The sequence below is a fragment of the Antechinus flavipes genome, chromosome 6 (assembly GCF_016432865.1).
Source record: "Antechinus flavipes isolate AdamAnt ecotype Samford, QLD, Australia chromosome 6, AdamAnt_v2, whole genome shotgun sequence".
Classification (NCBI taxonomy): domain Eukaryota; kingdom Metazoa; phylum Chordata; class Mammalia; order Dasyuromorphia; family Dasyuridae; genus Antechinus; species Antechinus flavipes.
In genome coordinates, this window is record NC_067403.1 from 133,570,625 (window position 1) to 133,586,214 (window position 15,590).

At 35.7% G+C, this 15,590-nt stretch overlaps 1 protein-coding gene across 4 annotated transcripts in view; it reads right to left on the reverse strand.

Annotated features, from left to right (window-relative positions):
* Positions 1-15,590, reverse strand: part of SEC24B (SEC24 homolog B, COPII coat complex component) — a 94,815-nt gene that overhangs the window by 65,642 nt on the left and 13,583 nt on the right. For all 4 annotated transcript variants that reach the window (XM_051967390.1, XM_051967389.1, XM_051967392.1 and 1 more), the window contains exon 2: positions 12,920-13,639. In XM_051967390.1, the coding sequence (XP_051823350.1) occupies positions 12,920-13,639 (720 nt within the window). The remainder of the gene's footprint in view (positions 1-12,919; positions 13,640-15,590) is intronic.

Here is a 15,590-nt window from a genome sequence, read left to right on the forward strand (position 1 = left end):
GGTGTAGTAGCAGTGCTTTAAACCTTCTGAAGGTTTGGAAGGCAGGCTCTAGCGATGTCTTACCCTAAAGTACCCATGACAGACTGGCAAGGGAGATGGATGGCACTGTAGAAGCCAGAACTGGAAATCAAAAAATCTGAGTCTGAATCTTAACTATGAACTTGATCTTCAATCACGTACAATTCTCTTCCTCTTTGGAAAACTCAAGTTTCTTCCTCTGTACGATGAAGAAGTTGATATGAATTTGTTCCTAACAACCTGAAGTCTGAGAATGTTTTAAAAACTGCTTTTAAATATAATTGGTTTCTTTCTTTCTTTCTTTTTAAAAAAAAAAAAAAAAACAAGTGTTATGGGGATTCTTAATTTTTTTGTGTGTCAAGGATCCCTTTGGAAGTCTGTAGACCCTATGGATACTTTCTTTTTGCTGAGGCAATTGGGGTTAAGTGATTTGCCCAGGGTCACACAGCTAGTAAGTGTTAAGTGTCTGAGACCATATTTGAACTCAGGTCCTCCTGACTTCAGAGCTGGTGCTCTATCCATTGTGCCACCTAGCTGCCCCCGGATCCTTTCTAAGAATGTTTTTAAATGCCTAAAAATATATATATATATAGGATGACAAAAAAAAATCCAATGATACTGATCTACAGATCATTTTTTTTTAAATTTCAAGCTCCCAGGAATAAAATCATGCCATAAAGGCTTATACAAATGTCTGCTATGGATGGTGACAAGGATGAAATAAAATTCTCAAAGAGAGGTCCAAAAGAAAGCAAAAACTATGACCGAAAGAGAATCAATAGAGACCCAAGGTTTTATTATAGATCCTGAAGTTAGAAGAGTTTAGGAAGTCATCTGATTTGGCCCCAGGCAGGTGTCTTTGAAAATAGTTAGGTAGCAAAGATAAGTAGACTCATCTTCCTGATTTCAAATCTAATCTCAGATACTAATTAGCTATGTGACCCTGGGCAAGTCTTTTAACTGGTTTGCCTCAGTTCCTTATGTGGCAAATGAGGGAGAGAATAAAATGGCAAATCACTCCAGTATCTTTGCCAAGAAACCTTAAATGGGTTCATGAAGAACTGGACATGATTGAAAATGACTCAAGAAAATAAGCTTTCATTTATTCATGTATCTAATTGCCTTAAGCTGGTATATTAATTCTGATTTTGTGTAATTTCTGACTTTTTCTCCTACATTGTTTTTAGATGGAACCTGTAATTTCAATGGTGTAGAAACTCAATAAGAAGTTCTCTTTACCATTACAGATCAGTTAACAACTATTCTATAATTGACAGTCTTATAGAGTTACTTAGAACATAAGGGAGATAAACAGCCTGATGGTCACACAGTGAGTGTGTGTCAGATGCTGGATTTTTTAAGGCCAATTTCCTCTTTACTGGGTATTATATGCCTTCCTCTTTTAAATAAGAACTAGAGAAGACATTCTCATGACCCAGAGTTGTACAGCTTCTGGGTTAAAAAGAAAAAAATGTCAAAAGCAAAGATACCAAGAGGAATAGAGAAGGTTTATTAGGTATTAAGGAAACTAAATCTCTAAAATTCAGGGTTTCAAGATTGCTCAGAGGCTAAGACGCTTCAGGTTGATTTAGACAATCAGTTATATTAGTGAAATGGAAAGACCTAGGATCAAAATTTCTGGAAACCAAAAGCTGGTGGTCTGGGAAGCTTGCCTTTTGGAAGGTTATGGTCTGATAAGAGAGAAGATACATGCAAAAACCACAAAGCAAACAAAAAACACTCCCCTCCAAACCATGCTAATTAAAAAGCAGCAGTGATAATTAATGTAAAATAATAATAAAAGTAATCAATTATATAGGGTTGTAAGGCTTGCAAAGTACTTTACAAATATTATCTCTTTTATTCTCAAAACAGCTGAGAAGTAGTTGCTAATATTATTCTTATTATGATTGCCATTTTACAGCTGAGCAAACTAAGGCAGACAGAGGTAATATAACTTGCCCCAGGTTGCATATAGTAAATACCAAAGGCTAGATTTGAACTTAGGTTTTCTTGAATGCAGATGCAGCTCTCTTACTGCAGCATAAGAAAGAGACTTATAATAACCATCTAAGTTCTAAGGATGAAAGATTATTTCTCCTGGGAAGGGGATTTCAGGAGGTTTCACTGATACATTATTTTGCACACACACAATCTTAAATGCTACAAAGATACAAATAACTATATGTAGCATTTTTCAATGCTTAAAACACTAAATGTATTAAAACACATAAACTGTATGAGCTACATTTATAAAAATGTGTTCTGTGTTCTGGCAATTCGTTTGTATGGAAAGAAAGCCACACCTCTAATCATCAGTAAGGGCAAGAAAGATTAAGATTGAACGTGTATCAAGCATTTACGTTCTTGAAACCGAAAAAGCCTGGTGTACACAAGCCGTTATAAGAAAGTGGGTTGACTTAATGCTGCCACTTGTTATGCGAGGTAACCAAAGGGGTCTGATAATCTGGGATTCAGCCAGCACTCACCGCGCTAAAGAAATGAAGAACTTCCTTGCAGAGAAAAGAATACATCAAGTAATGATTCCTGCAGGAATGACTGCCTATCTCCAGACCCTTGATATTGCAATAAACAAGCCATTCAAGGACCATTTGCACATGGAAATCAATGACTACATTGAAAATAGAATGGAAAGAAATCAGCGTGGAAACTTTGTGAAGCCCTGTCTGCAAGAAGTCGTGACTTGGGTGAAGAACTCATGGGATAAAATTACTGACAGCTGTGTCGCCAAAGCACTATGAGCAGGTTACCTGGACAAGACATGTTCATTTAAAGAGAGCTATATTGTTGGGCATGACAGATTGGGTCCACTTCTTTTGAAGGAAATAGAGGTGCGAGACATCCAGGACGGAATTCAGGGTATGGACACTTATGATGATGTTGTTGAAGAAGATGACATGATCATTATTGAATAGAGGTACTATTTTTGGTTCACATTTACCTGTTTATTAAAATTGCTGTCAATGTTCATTAAAATAAGCCCTCCCCTGAAAATAAGCCCTCTGGTGGGTTTTTTTTTCTCCCCTGTCCAAAAAATTAGTAAGACAGTGTCTTATTATCGGGGAAACATGGGAAATGTAAAGGAAGGTATGGATTGTCAAGACAATGTGAAAGTACTCTCTATGGATCCTTATAAAAGATTGCCTATAGGAAAGAGGGGAAAAAAGGAACAGTCAAAGGTAAGATTGATGGTTTAAGCATGAGTGAAAATTTTATACCCTTCTGGTTTTATAGGTTCAGTTATCACCTCTAGGCAAAGCACATTCAAATCTATATAAAAAGAGCAGTCTTTCATTTGAACTTCCAAGTCCTACATCTCTAGGTTCTTCCTAGATAGATGTCCCATCAGCAATTCAAACTCACTTTGTCCAAAGGTGAACTTCATTATCTTGCCTATTAACTACTGTCCTTTCTCCAAGATTTTAGTTTTCTCATAAAAGGAAAAAATTATCTCCAAATCACCCAGTTTCAAATCACAATCATTTTTGAGTCTTCCATCTTCTTTAATTCCCATGTTCAAAAATTTTTAAAATCCTACTGATTCTATTTCTACAATTTCTCACGTTTCACTTTCTCTCTAGGCTTCTAGACTTTTCTGTATTCACTTGGACAACTGAGGTAAATTACTGATTGTTGTGTCTGGCTCCAGTGTTTTCCCTCTCTTGTAATTTTTTTTTTTTAAATAAAACAAATCAAAGTAATCAATCTCCCTAGCATAGGCTACACATCTTTAGTGGCTTCCTAGTGCCTCCACAAGATAAAATTTTAACTCTTTAGCCTGGCATTTCTCTTCATGACTTAATTCTAATTTATTTTTCTAAGATTATCTTATATTATCCTTTCTTTATGCATTTTAGCTAAATAACACAACTAGCTATTCTTCAAAAACTAAACATATATAGAATGTATCATTTCTGCAGTTCAGAATCATTTCCCTTCAAAGTTGAGCTCAGGGGCTACCTTTTACAGAACATTCACCGATATACTGACATCTTAAAGCATCTCTTGATCCTCAAAGAATCTTTTAATACTTTGTATGGCTCTCAATTTTATACCCATAACCAAGGGTCTTGTTGGAGTTAGTTAAAACTACCACAATGACTAGAAGCTGGAAAATGAATGGATGCCCATCAATTGGAGAATGGTTGAGTAAATTGTGGTATATGAATGTTATGGAATATTATTGTTCTGTAAGGAATGACCAGCAGGATGAATACAGAGAGGACTGGCAAGACTTAGATGAACTGATGCTAAGTGAAATGAGCAAAACCAGGAGATCATTATATACCTCAACAATGATACTGTTTGAGGATGTATTCTGATGGAAGTGGATCTCTTTGATAAAGAGAGCTAATCCAGTTTCACTTATCAAGGATGGACAGAAGCAGCTACACCCAAAGAAAGAACACTGGAAAATGAATATAAACTGCTTGCGTGTTTGTTTTTCTTCCCAGGTTATTTATACTTTTTGAATCCCATTCTCCCTGTGCAACAAGAAAACTGTTCGGTTCTGCACACATATATTGTATCTAGGATATACTGTAATCTATTCAACATGTAAAGGACTGTTTGCCATCTGGGGGAGGGGGTGGAGGGAGGGAGGGGAAAAATCGGAACAGGAGTGCAAGGGATAATGTTGTAAAAAATTACCCTGGCATGAATTCTGTCAATAAAAAGTTATTAAAAAAAAAAAAAAACTACCACAATGATAAATTTCTGGTGTGAGCATTTACACTTTGGAAAACAGAAAATATTATAAATCAGGGTTTGATTTATTGTTTTCTATAGACTGATAATTCAGGCAGTGAGTTTGCACAGTGAGTACAGCACTGGGCCAGGAGTCAGGAAGACTTGTCAAATTTAAATATGGCCTAGCTGTGTGACCTTGGGAAGAGTTCCCATAGTTCTCATCTGTTCATTTACTTTTCTTAAATCAGTCAACATCCTCCATTTTCCAGATTTCTTTTTAACAACAAATACAGGGGAATTCCAAGGACTTAGAGAAGGTATAAGTGTCCTTGGTCAAGTTGCTCTAATAAGGCCTGAATTTTATCACTAGCTAAGGGCTACTGTTCTATCCACACCAGTGTATCAGTTTTCCATTGAATAGGAACAGGTGAGAGTGTTGGTAGACCTTCAACAATAGCCCTGCCCAAAAAGATGAAGTATTCATTTGTAATCCTACCTGTTTTAAGATGTCTCTTCCCCAGAGATTGACGGGGATTTTTTCAACTATAAAAGGAGTAAAAACTCCTGTTTCACCTTCAAATGTCCATCTCAAAGGGGTAGCACTAACTTCAGCTGTTATTGATCCTCCTAGGCCAGACATATAGGCGTCTGCCTTAATCTACGGCTAGTGACTGGATCAGCTGGCACCTCTAATGACTGGACAATCTGCACCTATGTCTACCAACCCTTCCACTGATATGCCATTTACATAGAGAGTGAGCATAGGACAGTCAGCTGTAACAGCTGCAGCCCAGAATATTCTTAGATTCTGTTGTTGAGAGTTAAAATCTGGGCAAATATTACCAAATTGCCTATTATGAATCTGTATCAGTAAACTTGATGCTACTACTTCACTTGGGTGATGTCACACATTGTCTACTGTATTAGTAACTGGGATATTAGCCATGCATTCCCCAGTTTCCCAAATTAGTGTATGGATGGACACTGTTTTGTAAGGACTCTCAGGAAGTAGAATGGTTAAGCCTATTCTACCTGGAGGCAAAGGAAACAGGCCAGAAAGGGACAGATTTCACCTCTCCGGGGATATTTCAGTAATTCCAGCTACATACAACTTTATTCTCCCTAATTGTAATCCCTTTCTCCCATCAGGTTGCTTCTCAGCTGATTGATCATGTTGGAGTACTGAACTTCTAAAGACTCTCTGGATGTAACACTGATTGCCATCATGCTCCAAGTGTTTTTAGCCTGGAGCTCTGGGCCTGCCCCCACCCCCCCCCCACCCCTCCTGTTTCCCTGAATCATTCTACATTCTGATGCCCAATGGAAGCCCCTGTTACACTTTGGACATGGAGTTTTGGGTCTTGTTCTCCCACTCTGTATTTTATGCCAAGATTAAGCTTTCAGATGCTTTACCTTATCACAATGAAAGCATTGACAAGTCTTTCTGGAAGTCCCTTGCCAAAAGAGACACTATCTTTCCAAGATCAGATCTTGAGAAGTCTGTATCATAGCCTAGGTATAAAAGCTATTTGTGCCCACTGTGTACAGCATCTTATGATCTCCTCTAAAGGAGCATCCTTGTGTAATCCTAGCATAATTCTTTCACAATTTTCATTAGCATTTTCTTTAGCAAGTTGTCTTATTATAATTTCCATTGCTACATTTTCACCAATAGTTTGTATATTAGCTGTCTGCAGAAGTCCCATGAAATCAGCAAAGGGTTCATTTAGACCTTGCACTATTTTAGTGAAGGCTTCCCCTCTATCTTGTCTTCCTGGGAGGGTGGCCCCATGCTTTGATAGTAGCAGCAGTAATTTGCTCATATGCTGCTATAGGGTAATTAATCTGCGCTAAAGTGTCTGCAATAAGCATCTAAACCTGCTAGTTGATCAAAGGTGACAGATATATTAACTCCAGGTTGCCTATTTCATTGGGCTTGTATTCTGAAGTTCACTATACCCAGAAAGCCACAAGTTTTGTCCAGATTCTAAACATGTCTTTGCTACAGATATCCAATCACTAAGGGTTAAACTTTCATAAGCCAAATTTTCTAATGCCATCTTAACATGACAATGTAGACTCATAAAGAGTGCAAGTCTTTTTCAGATCTTTGATAATTTTCAGATTAAAAGGAGTGTATCTTCTTTCTTCTTGATTTGAAGAGTTAAACTCTTCAATCACAGGGTATGCTTTTATTTTCAAATCAGATGTATCCTGTCCTTCCTCTTTAGCTTTAACTAATGGCTTTTGTAATTGTGTCATAGAGGGTGGACAAAACTGCTGCATGTGTGGTGCTGATGATGTCACTGCCCTTCTTCCCCTCTTCCACCCAGGAAGGTGAAATTGAGGGGGCGGGAGGATTAGGAGGTAGGGAATGCTGCCCTAAGGGAGACTTCTCCAGTGTGAGCAGAGGTGAGAGCTGTGAAAGTGAGAAGCACCACACTCTTTAAGCTCATCAGCACTATACTTAACTCCTTTCTTATCCAATTCTCTATGCTTTTCAGCTGCTTTGTCAGTACCATCTCCCTCCTGCTCTTTCTACTCACACTTATTTGTCTGGCTGCCAACATTAAAATTTTTCCTTGTTGTAGAAGCCTGTCTTTAAAGCCAATTGTATTAGTTACACATAAGGAATATTTTCTCAGGAATTGAATCAGGACCCTTAGCTTCATAATATTCAATTAGTTGCTCTCCCACTAGCTTCCACTTCCTGGCTCTAATTTTTTTTTTCCCTTAGCGAACCAAGGAGATGTTTACTCTAATATATTAAAGATTCCAGTGATCTGCTTCCAAGTTACCAACAAACCTTGCTTCTTTATTAACCTAACTATGCATGCTATACATTCCCCTTGGGGTGGGGAAGGCTCTTTTCTTAGTATTTGCCTCATTTCAGCTGAAAAGCAAAAGTGACTAGTTTAGCCCTTACCAAAGTTTCCTGCTTGTCTGTTTTTGTACTCACCCTATTTCTGGGTCACAGGAATTTCTCCACTGAGCTTAAGATCTTGTCAATTGAACTGCTGAGTATAGCTTCTTGTGTCCAGAATCTTAAAATGTAGTGTTCTTCTTTCAGTGCCCTACGTTGGGTGCCAAAATGTAATGTCTGGGCTAGCTTTCTTGAGGATCTCTGAATGAGCCTTGGTCTTAGCTGGAGAGCCAGGGATAGAGTCTAGAGTCTCAGCTCAAGCCCAATCACACTCAAGTCTATTTCAAATCCTCTCAGCCCTTAAATACCTTAGTACAATTACATCACTACAGCATACTGAGCATGTGCCAATTGCAGAACCAATACATCACCTTTCATGCTAACTATTAAATATATGTGTACTAGAGAACCATTATCTCATCAATCACACTGAATAAACACCCTGATGTAAGTATCCTTGTTTTAAGTATACTTTTCCAGTGTTCTGGCCCTCTACATTAATTTATTTTAAACATTACCATTGATACTTTTCAAAGAAAGTCATATTGGGTAATGAAGGCCTCTAATTATTTGTTACTAGAGAGTCATTCAGAGCTGGCAAACTACTTGAACCTGGGAAATATGAGCTATAATAGGTTAATTGGAAATTCAGACTAAGTCTGATACCAATATGGTAAACCCCTGAGAACAGAAGTGATTACCAAACTGCCTAAGGAGGAAGGAATCAGCCCAGGTCAAAACTCTTAGGTCAAACAGCAGTAAGATCAGCCCTGGAGTGAAGCGAACAAACAGGTCAGGAGAATATCGAGTCTTTTTGACTAACAGATATACTTGATCTACTTTAAACTGCAAATGACTACTTTTCACATAGTAAAGCAAGGTACTTATACTGTATTTTCCCCAACTAGAGAATGGTTTGATTCCTTTAAAACACCAATTTATTTTAAACTCAATTTAGCTTAACTCTCATAATCAGTTTATTTTCTGTGCTGAAAAGGTTAGGTTATACTCACTTATAATTATATAAGATACAGAAATCAAGCAAATAAAACTTGCCAAGAAACTGGAAACTGAATGGCTGCCTATCAATTGGAGAATGGCTAAATAAATAGTGGTATATGAATGTTATGGAACATTATTTTCTGTAAGAAACAATCAACCGGATGATTTCAGAGAGTCCTGGAGAGACTTACATGAACTAATGCTAAGTGAAATGAACAGAACCAGTAGATCATTATACATGGCAACTATCAGACTATATGATGATCAATTCTGATGGACGTGGCTCTCTTCAACAATGAGATGATTCAAACCAGTTCCAAGTGTTCAATTGGAGAATTGTCCAATTGAAGAGAACCATCTACACCCAGAGAGAGGACTGTGGGACCTGAGTGTGGACCACAACATAGCATTTTCACTCTTAAAAAACAAACAAATAAAATAAAAAACAAAAAACTTGCCAAGACACCTTCCAGAGTCAACTTGTTCTATTAGTTTAATCTCAACAAAATTTGTCACTCTTTTGTGGCCTAGAGAATAGAAGTGGACTGGGCTGGACTGCCTTTTACATTCCTGAAACGGGATCATCATAAAACAATCCTAGCTGAATGAAAAATCAGTAAAAATACAAAGCTATAATCGCTAATAATTTACACTAGCTAATTATAAAGATTGTCATAAATTTACAAAATATGTCCTTAATAATGAAATTAAGACTAACAAATGGTCCTAAATTCTGATATTTTTGCCCAGATATTGTTAGTACAAATTTGTAGGTCTTGATAAGTATGAGTTTGGGAATGGAAAAAACAAATCAGATTTCTTAATTACCTAGTCACTTTAAAGCAAAAAAAAAACCAAATAAATAAGCAAGCAAAATGAATAAATAAATAAACTGGTGCTATAGCAATCAATGATCACTTCTTTAAATCTTAGATTATGTGCTTGCCATGTTGGGGAGGGGGGGAAAGAAGGAAGGGGAAAAGTCAGAACAGAAGTGAGTGCAAGAGATAATGTTGTAAAAAAATTACCCAGGCATGGACTCTGTTATTAAAAAAAAAAATTAGATTATGAAAAAGGAGAAAACATTTGATTATGATCAGTGCCCTAATGATCACTTTTTAATTTTGATTTTAATATCTATGAACATTATGTGAAACCTACTTTAATCTTATAATCAGAATACTTTTTACAATGATCCTTGACAGTTTTATTCTAGCTTATAATGCACTGAAATTTCACCAGCTGACTCACTTTATTATAAAAACTTAAAAACCTTAGTGGTAGGACAGTAGTGGTAGGCAGTGGGTGGGAGAAGAGAAAGATCTGATTGGATTTTAGTTCTGTGTCATTGTGCCTTATTAGTTGTATTATCTGTGAGACTCATTTTTTTCAACTGTAAAAAAGGGGAAAAAACATCTACATATACCTACATTTTGTAACTATTAACTAATATATAAAAATATAAGTTGGTATTCCTATTTTTGATACGTGATATCTCCAATTCTTTGACAAAGTTAAAAAAAGAAAATGTCCCCTTTCTTCAGGTAGATTTTTCTTTTTTCTTTTTTTTCCCATAGTCTCACGATTTTATTTTATTTTATTTTAATATTTTATTTTATTTTATTTAATAATTACTTTATATTGACAGAATCCATGCCAGGGTAATTTTTTTTTTTACAATGTTATCCCTTGCACTTGCTTCTGTTCCGATTTTCCCCCTCCCACCCTCCACCCCCTCCCCTAGATGGCAAGCAGTCCTATATATGTTAGATATGTTGCAGTATATCCTAGATACAATATATGTTTGCAGAACCGAATAGTTCTCTTGTTGCACAGGGAGAATTGGATTCAGAAGGTAAAAATAACCCGGGAAGAAAAACAAAAATGCAAATAGTTCACATTTGTTTCCCAGTGTTCTTTCTTTGGGTGTAGCTGCTTCTGTCCATCATTTATCAATTGAAACTCAGGTCTCTTTGTCATAGAAATCAACTTCCATCAGAATACATTCTCATACAGTATCGTTGTTGAAGTGTATAATGACCTCCTGGTTCTGCTCATTTCACTTAGCATCAGTTCATGTAAGTCTCTCCAAGCCTCTCTGTATTCATCCTGCTGGTCATTCCTTACAGAACAATAATATTCCATAACATTCATATACCACAATTTACCTAGCCATTCTCCAATTGATGGGCATCCATTCATTTTCCAGTTTCTAGTCACTACACACAGGGCTGCCACAAACATTTTGGCACATACAGGTCCCTTTCCCTTCTTTAGTATCTCTTTGGGGTATAAGCCCAGTAGTAGCACTGCTGGATCAAAAGGTATGCACAGTTTGATAACTTTTTGGGCATAATTCCAGATTGCTCTCCAGAATGATTGGATTCGTTCACAACTCCCAGGTAGATTTTTCTATGGCAATAAAGATAAGTACACTTTTTTTTTTGTATGTGTGATCAAAATAAGACCAAGGGCTTGAAGACTAGTTACAAATTACTGCTAAGCACTACAACCAAAAATAGCAGTTTTATTCCCTGTTTCCTATGTGATCAATTAACTATCTGAATTAAAATATGCTAATTCTCCCCATTTATAGTCACTAAACTGTAAGTTAATACTTAAATATGTAAAATTACCACTAAAGCATTTTAAACATTTTTAACAGTGAAATTAGGAATATTCAACATTACAATTGATAGCTTTATTACCCAATCATATCTGTATCAATTTTTAATACTGAATTCAAGGTAGTCTGCAGATGCAAGTTTGTAAACAGAAAGAAAATGGTAGAGTCAAGTATAAATTCACCAGTAATCAAGTCATGCATCTCAACTATGGAAAAGATGTTTAATCTAATTGATATAATTATGTCTTGGTCTATAAGAGAAAAAAAGCAAACATTGAATATTTAGGAGTAAAGAAAGAAAAGCAAACAATAGGTATCTCATTCATAGCTTGGCAAGTTCCATTTACCTTTCTATTTTTCCAACCTGAGGGATTGGGATGAAAATTCTGTAAAGAGCCTGTTGTGGCAGGTAGCTCATCAACCTTTATTCTACGTGGAAAATAATCATTCCTATAAAGTTGCCTGCCATGGGAAAAGAAGTTCATTTTCATCTTTCCTCTGTAATAGTAATTTTACTGACAACTTTCAACTCTTTCTTGATATTTTCTCCCTTCTTGTATCCCTTGACATCACATTTTCCTGGTTTTCTTTCTAACTCTCTACACAATTCTTTTCTAGCTCCTCTCATTTCTCCTTCTCTCTTAATGTAGGTTTTCTCAATCACTTTCTCTCTTGGCAAAGTCATCTATTCCTATAATCTTAACTATTATATCTATGAGTAGATAACTTCAGATTTCTAGCCCTAACTTCTCCGAGCTATGTTAAAATGCCACATCTTCATTTTCTTACTCTGATCATCCATCTTAGTAAATCTGATCATGTCATTCTGCTAAAAAAAAAAACCCTCTTTAATGGCTCCTTCTTATCTACCAAATAAAATCCAAACCTTAAGATCTAGCACTCCAGTATACCTTTCCAGTTTTTATCTCCACATCTTCACCTACATTCCCAATAACCTAGACTACTCACTATCACTAACAAAGACCTCATACAGATTGAATTTGCCACTGCTCAAAGCAACTTAAGAGTAGTCCATTTCAAATGTGAAATCCTTTCTTTAAGCTCTGTTTTAAGTACTACTTCTGCCCACGATGTCCTTTCTGATCATCCAATTGGAAAAGGCAGTAACAATTATCTAGGTATCTGATTAGCTAACCTACAAAATTAAAACATTGCATTTTTTTCTTTAAGGCAGCAAGTGCCTCCGATTGATTTCTTCCTCATGCCCTGCCTCAGCATCCACTAAAGTACTTGTATATTATATGGCTAGTAAGTGTTTAATGAATTGGCTGAAGAGGAGTTTCTTTTTCCTGTGCCTTACTAACTAAGCACCACAACTTTAGGATTTGGTGACTTCCCATAGTATGTTGGACATCAAGTCTCAAATATCATAGGTATTCACTATATGCAAGGGTCTGTGCTAGAACAAAATCAGATATTTGAGCAACTATGTGTGCAAATTGCCCTTTTTCTGGGAGGGGATGAAAGGAAAACTTATTCAAAAGTGAAAATTAAAAGATAAACTACAATCCCAACTTCCCTGTAAAACAATACCTTCCTTAATCTTCACAAAGATAACAATCCGGGAGAGAAGTGAATTTCAACTATAAGCTTTTGAAGATTTTAATTTAGTAACATACCTGCATTGGATGGGTTGCCTGATGTAGCCAGGGATCCAATGTGATTTTGAGTAAGGTTGTCTTGGGTTGATTGAAGGCCTGGAGTTGCCCATGATGAAGTATTATAACCCACAGGACTCTGCTGCTGCGGTGGATGGCTGACATTTGTGTTTTGACCAGGAAATGAATTATCTTTAAACTGTGTGATAACTGAAGTACTCTGTGAAGTAAATACTTGCCCATATGGATCACCAGCAGGCACTGAAGGATATGAAACACTAGGGTACACAGCACCCGAAGCAGTAGACATAGCATAATGACCAGAAGTAAGGGGAAATCCCTGAGAAGCAATGGAAGAATTGGCAGAGGGAATGACTGGACTGTTGTAGTGATTACCAAAGGAGGGCTGGGGTCTACCTGTGTGTAAATGGGATGTTGAAGATGCAACACTACCTGGGAATGATCCAGGAGTGCACCCTACAGTATGAGAAGTAGGAGGATCCCTGCCATATACTTGCTGTGATCCCAGTTGCATGTTCACTGTGCTAGGACCTGTAGCAAGAGTCATATTTTGTGTTGGTACTGTGTAGTGACCAGAATAATAATCAGTACCATATTGGCTTTCCAATGGCAGAGGAATACTTTTCCCAGGTCCTTGGGAGTATAGTCCTGAGGGAACAACATATCCTTGAGGATGTAATCCATATCCAGAGGGAAACTGCATCTGATTCTGTGCTGGACCTAAGAAAAGGAAGAAAGTATTGACATAAATCACTGAAATAAGCAATTAAGGTACAAGAGCAAGAGTATGAAATACTGGTCTTTAAGAAGGGAGAAAATTAAGTATTTATACAAAGCAGTATTTCTAAGAACCTATCCAACGAGTGACCTAATTAAGAGACTTTTTCCTAATATGGTAGGTTGCACTGGTACAGATCTCATATCAGTCTAGCTCTACTCTTAGTTTTGTGACTACTTCTTCTATGAGCTTTCAGGAAGTCAATTTTTCTATACAGTTCATTTATTTTCCTAGTAAAATCGAAGACAATGCCTTTTCCATCTCTTAACAGGAAATTAGAAGATAAAAAATTTACACTGTTCCAGATAATTTAATAAAATTTTAAAAATAATTTAATAAAAACAGGATCATTATTAAGTTCTTTTAGTATCAACAACATATCTATAAGGGCCTGAGAGCTCCTTAATCCTTTACTGAGTAATAATGTAGAAGTCAATTTCAACCATATTTCTATGACAGTCATTACAAGGATGTCACTGTATAATTAAGAATGAAGCTGAGAGGTGTTGGGAAAGGCAGTTATTATTCATGTTTCTCTTACATTTATGATGAGAATATGAAATGTATCCATATACCAACCTTAATTTCTAAGTGCTTTAATTAAATTATCTTGTGGGATGACTGGAAACATTATATTTACATTCAAAGTTTCATTTATGAGTTTTAAAAAATGAATCAAAAATGAATCCTCTTAAAGTTAATGTTCTTGTTTAATCAACTAACATAAATTAATGGTATTTGGAATGATATATCAAAGAATTACAATGTATCGATTTGTGATTCTTGAAACTAAGTCAGTATTAAACAAATCTATTTAAATAGCTACCCATTTCCTAATGATTTATTTGGCTTGTCCATGTTATAGGATATGGGAGCAGGGAAATAAATATTATCATGTCCAAATAGCTCAAATGTCAATCTTCTAAAAATATCAAGAATGTTTTATCTGCTGCATGTTTATCAGCACTGAACTAAATATCAGATAAAATCTATTTTATTCTTATGAATACATTAGAAACATTTAAGTTATTTAAAAAAACCCACAAAAATATCTTACAATATTTTCATTACTGCACACTTCAAAATATTCATTATCTGTTATTTTACACTAAAGCTTTAAATGTATTAAAAAAAGAAGCTGACAACTCATTCAAAATAAATGACTCAAAGCACTCTCAAGTTTGAAATGCTGACATTTTATATTCTTCCCCTGTTTTTGGAAAAGCAAGCTAGAAAAAAAATTTTAAATGGATATTTTAACCAAAAAACCCTCAAACCCCACCTTTTGCCTACTGTTAAAATTTACATTATTTAATTCAAGATATTTTAACTTTAAAAAATATAATCAAAGCGATTATGTTGAGAGTGCTACTGGTACTTCTATGAATCCACTTAAGAGTAAAGCAAGCAGAATCAGGAAAACAATATGCAAAAAAACTGTGGCAAAGGAAATGAAAAGAACAATACAAAAAAAGTGAATTTTGTCTAATGGCCAAGGTTGGTCCCAAAAAAGAAATGAGAAATTTTGCTTCCCTCTTTCTGTCAGTAGTCTATACAAGATATACTACAGCATTCATGTATTGTCTAAACTTAAAAAAAAAACAAAAAACAAAAAACACAAACTTTTTTTAAAAAAAGGAGTATTTTCTGAATAGAGGAAATAGAAATGTATATTTAGAAATGTTATAGAAAAGTAAATTCCTAAATAAAATATTCACAAAAGAATTAAAAAAAAAAAAAGATGCTACTTCTTTTTATTAGTAAGGTTACCCAGCCTTATTAATACATTTTATAAGTCAGAATTATCCTGCTGTTCAGTTGTGTAATTGTGAGCTTATTTGGTATTTTCCTGACAAGGAAAGTAAGTGATTTGTCATTTCCTTTGCCAGCTTC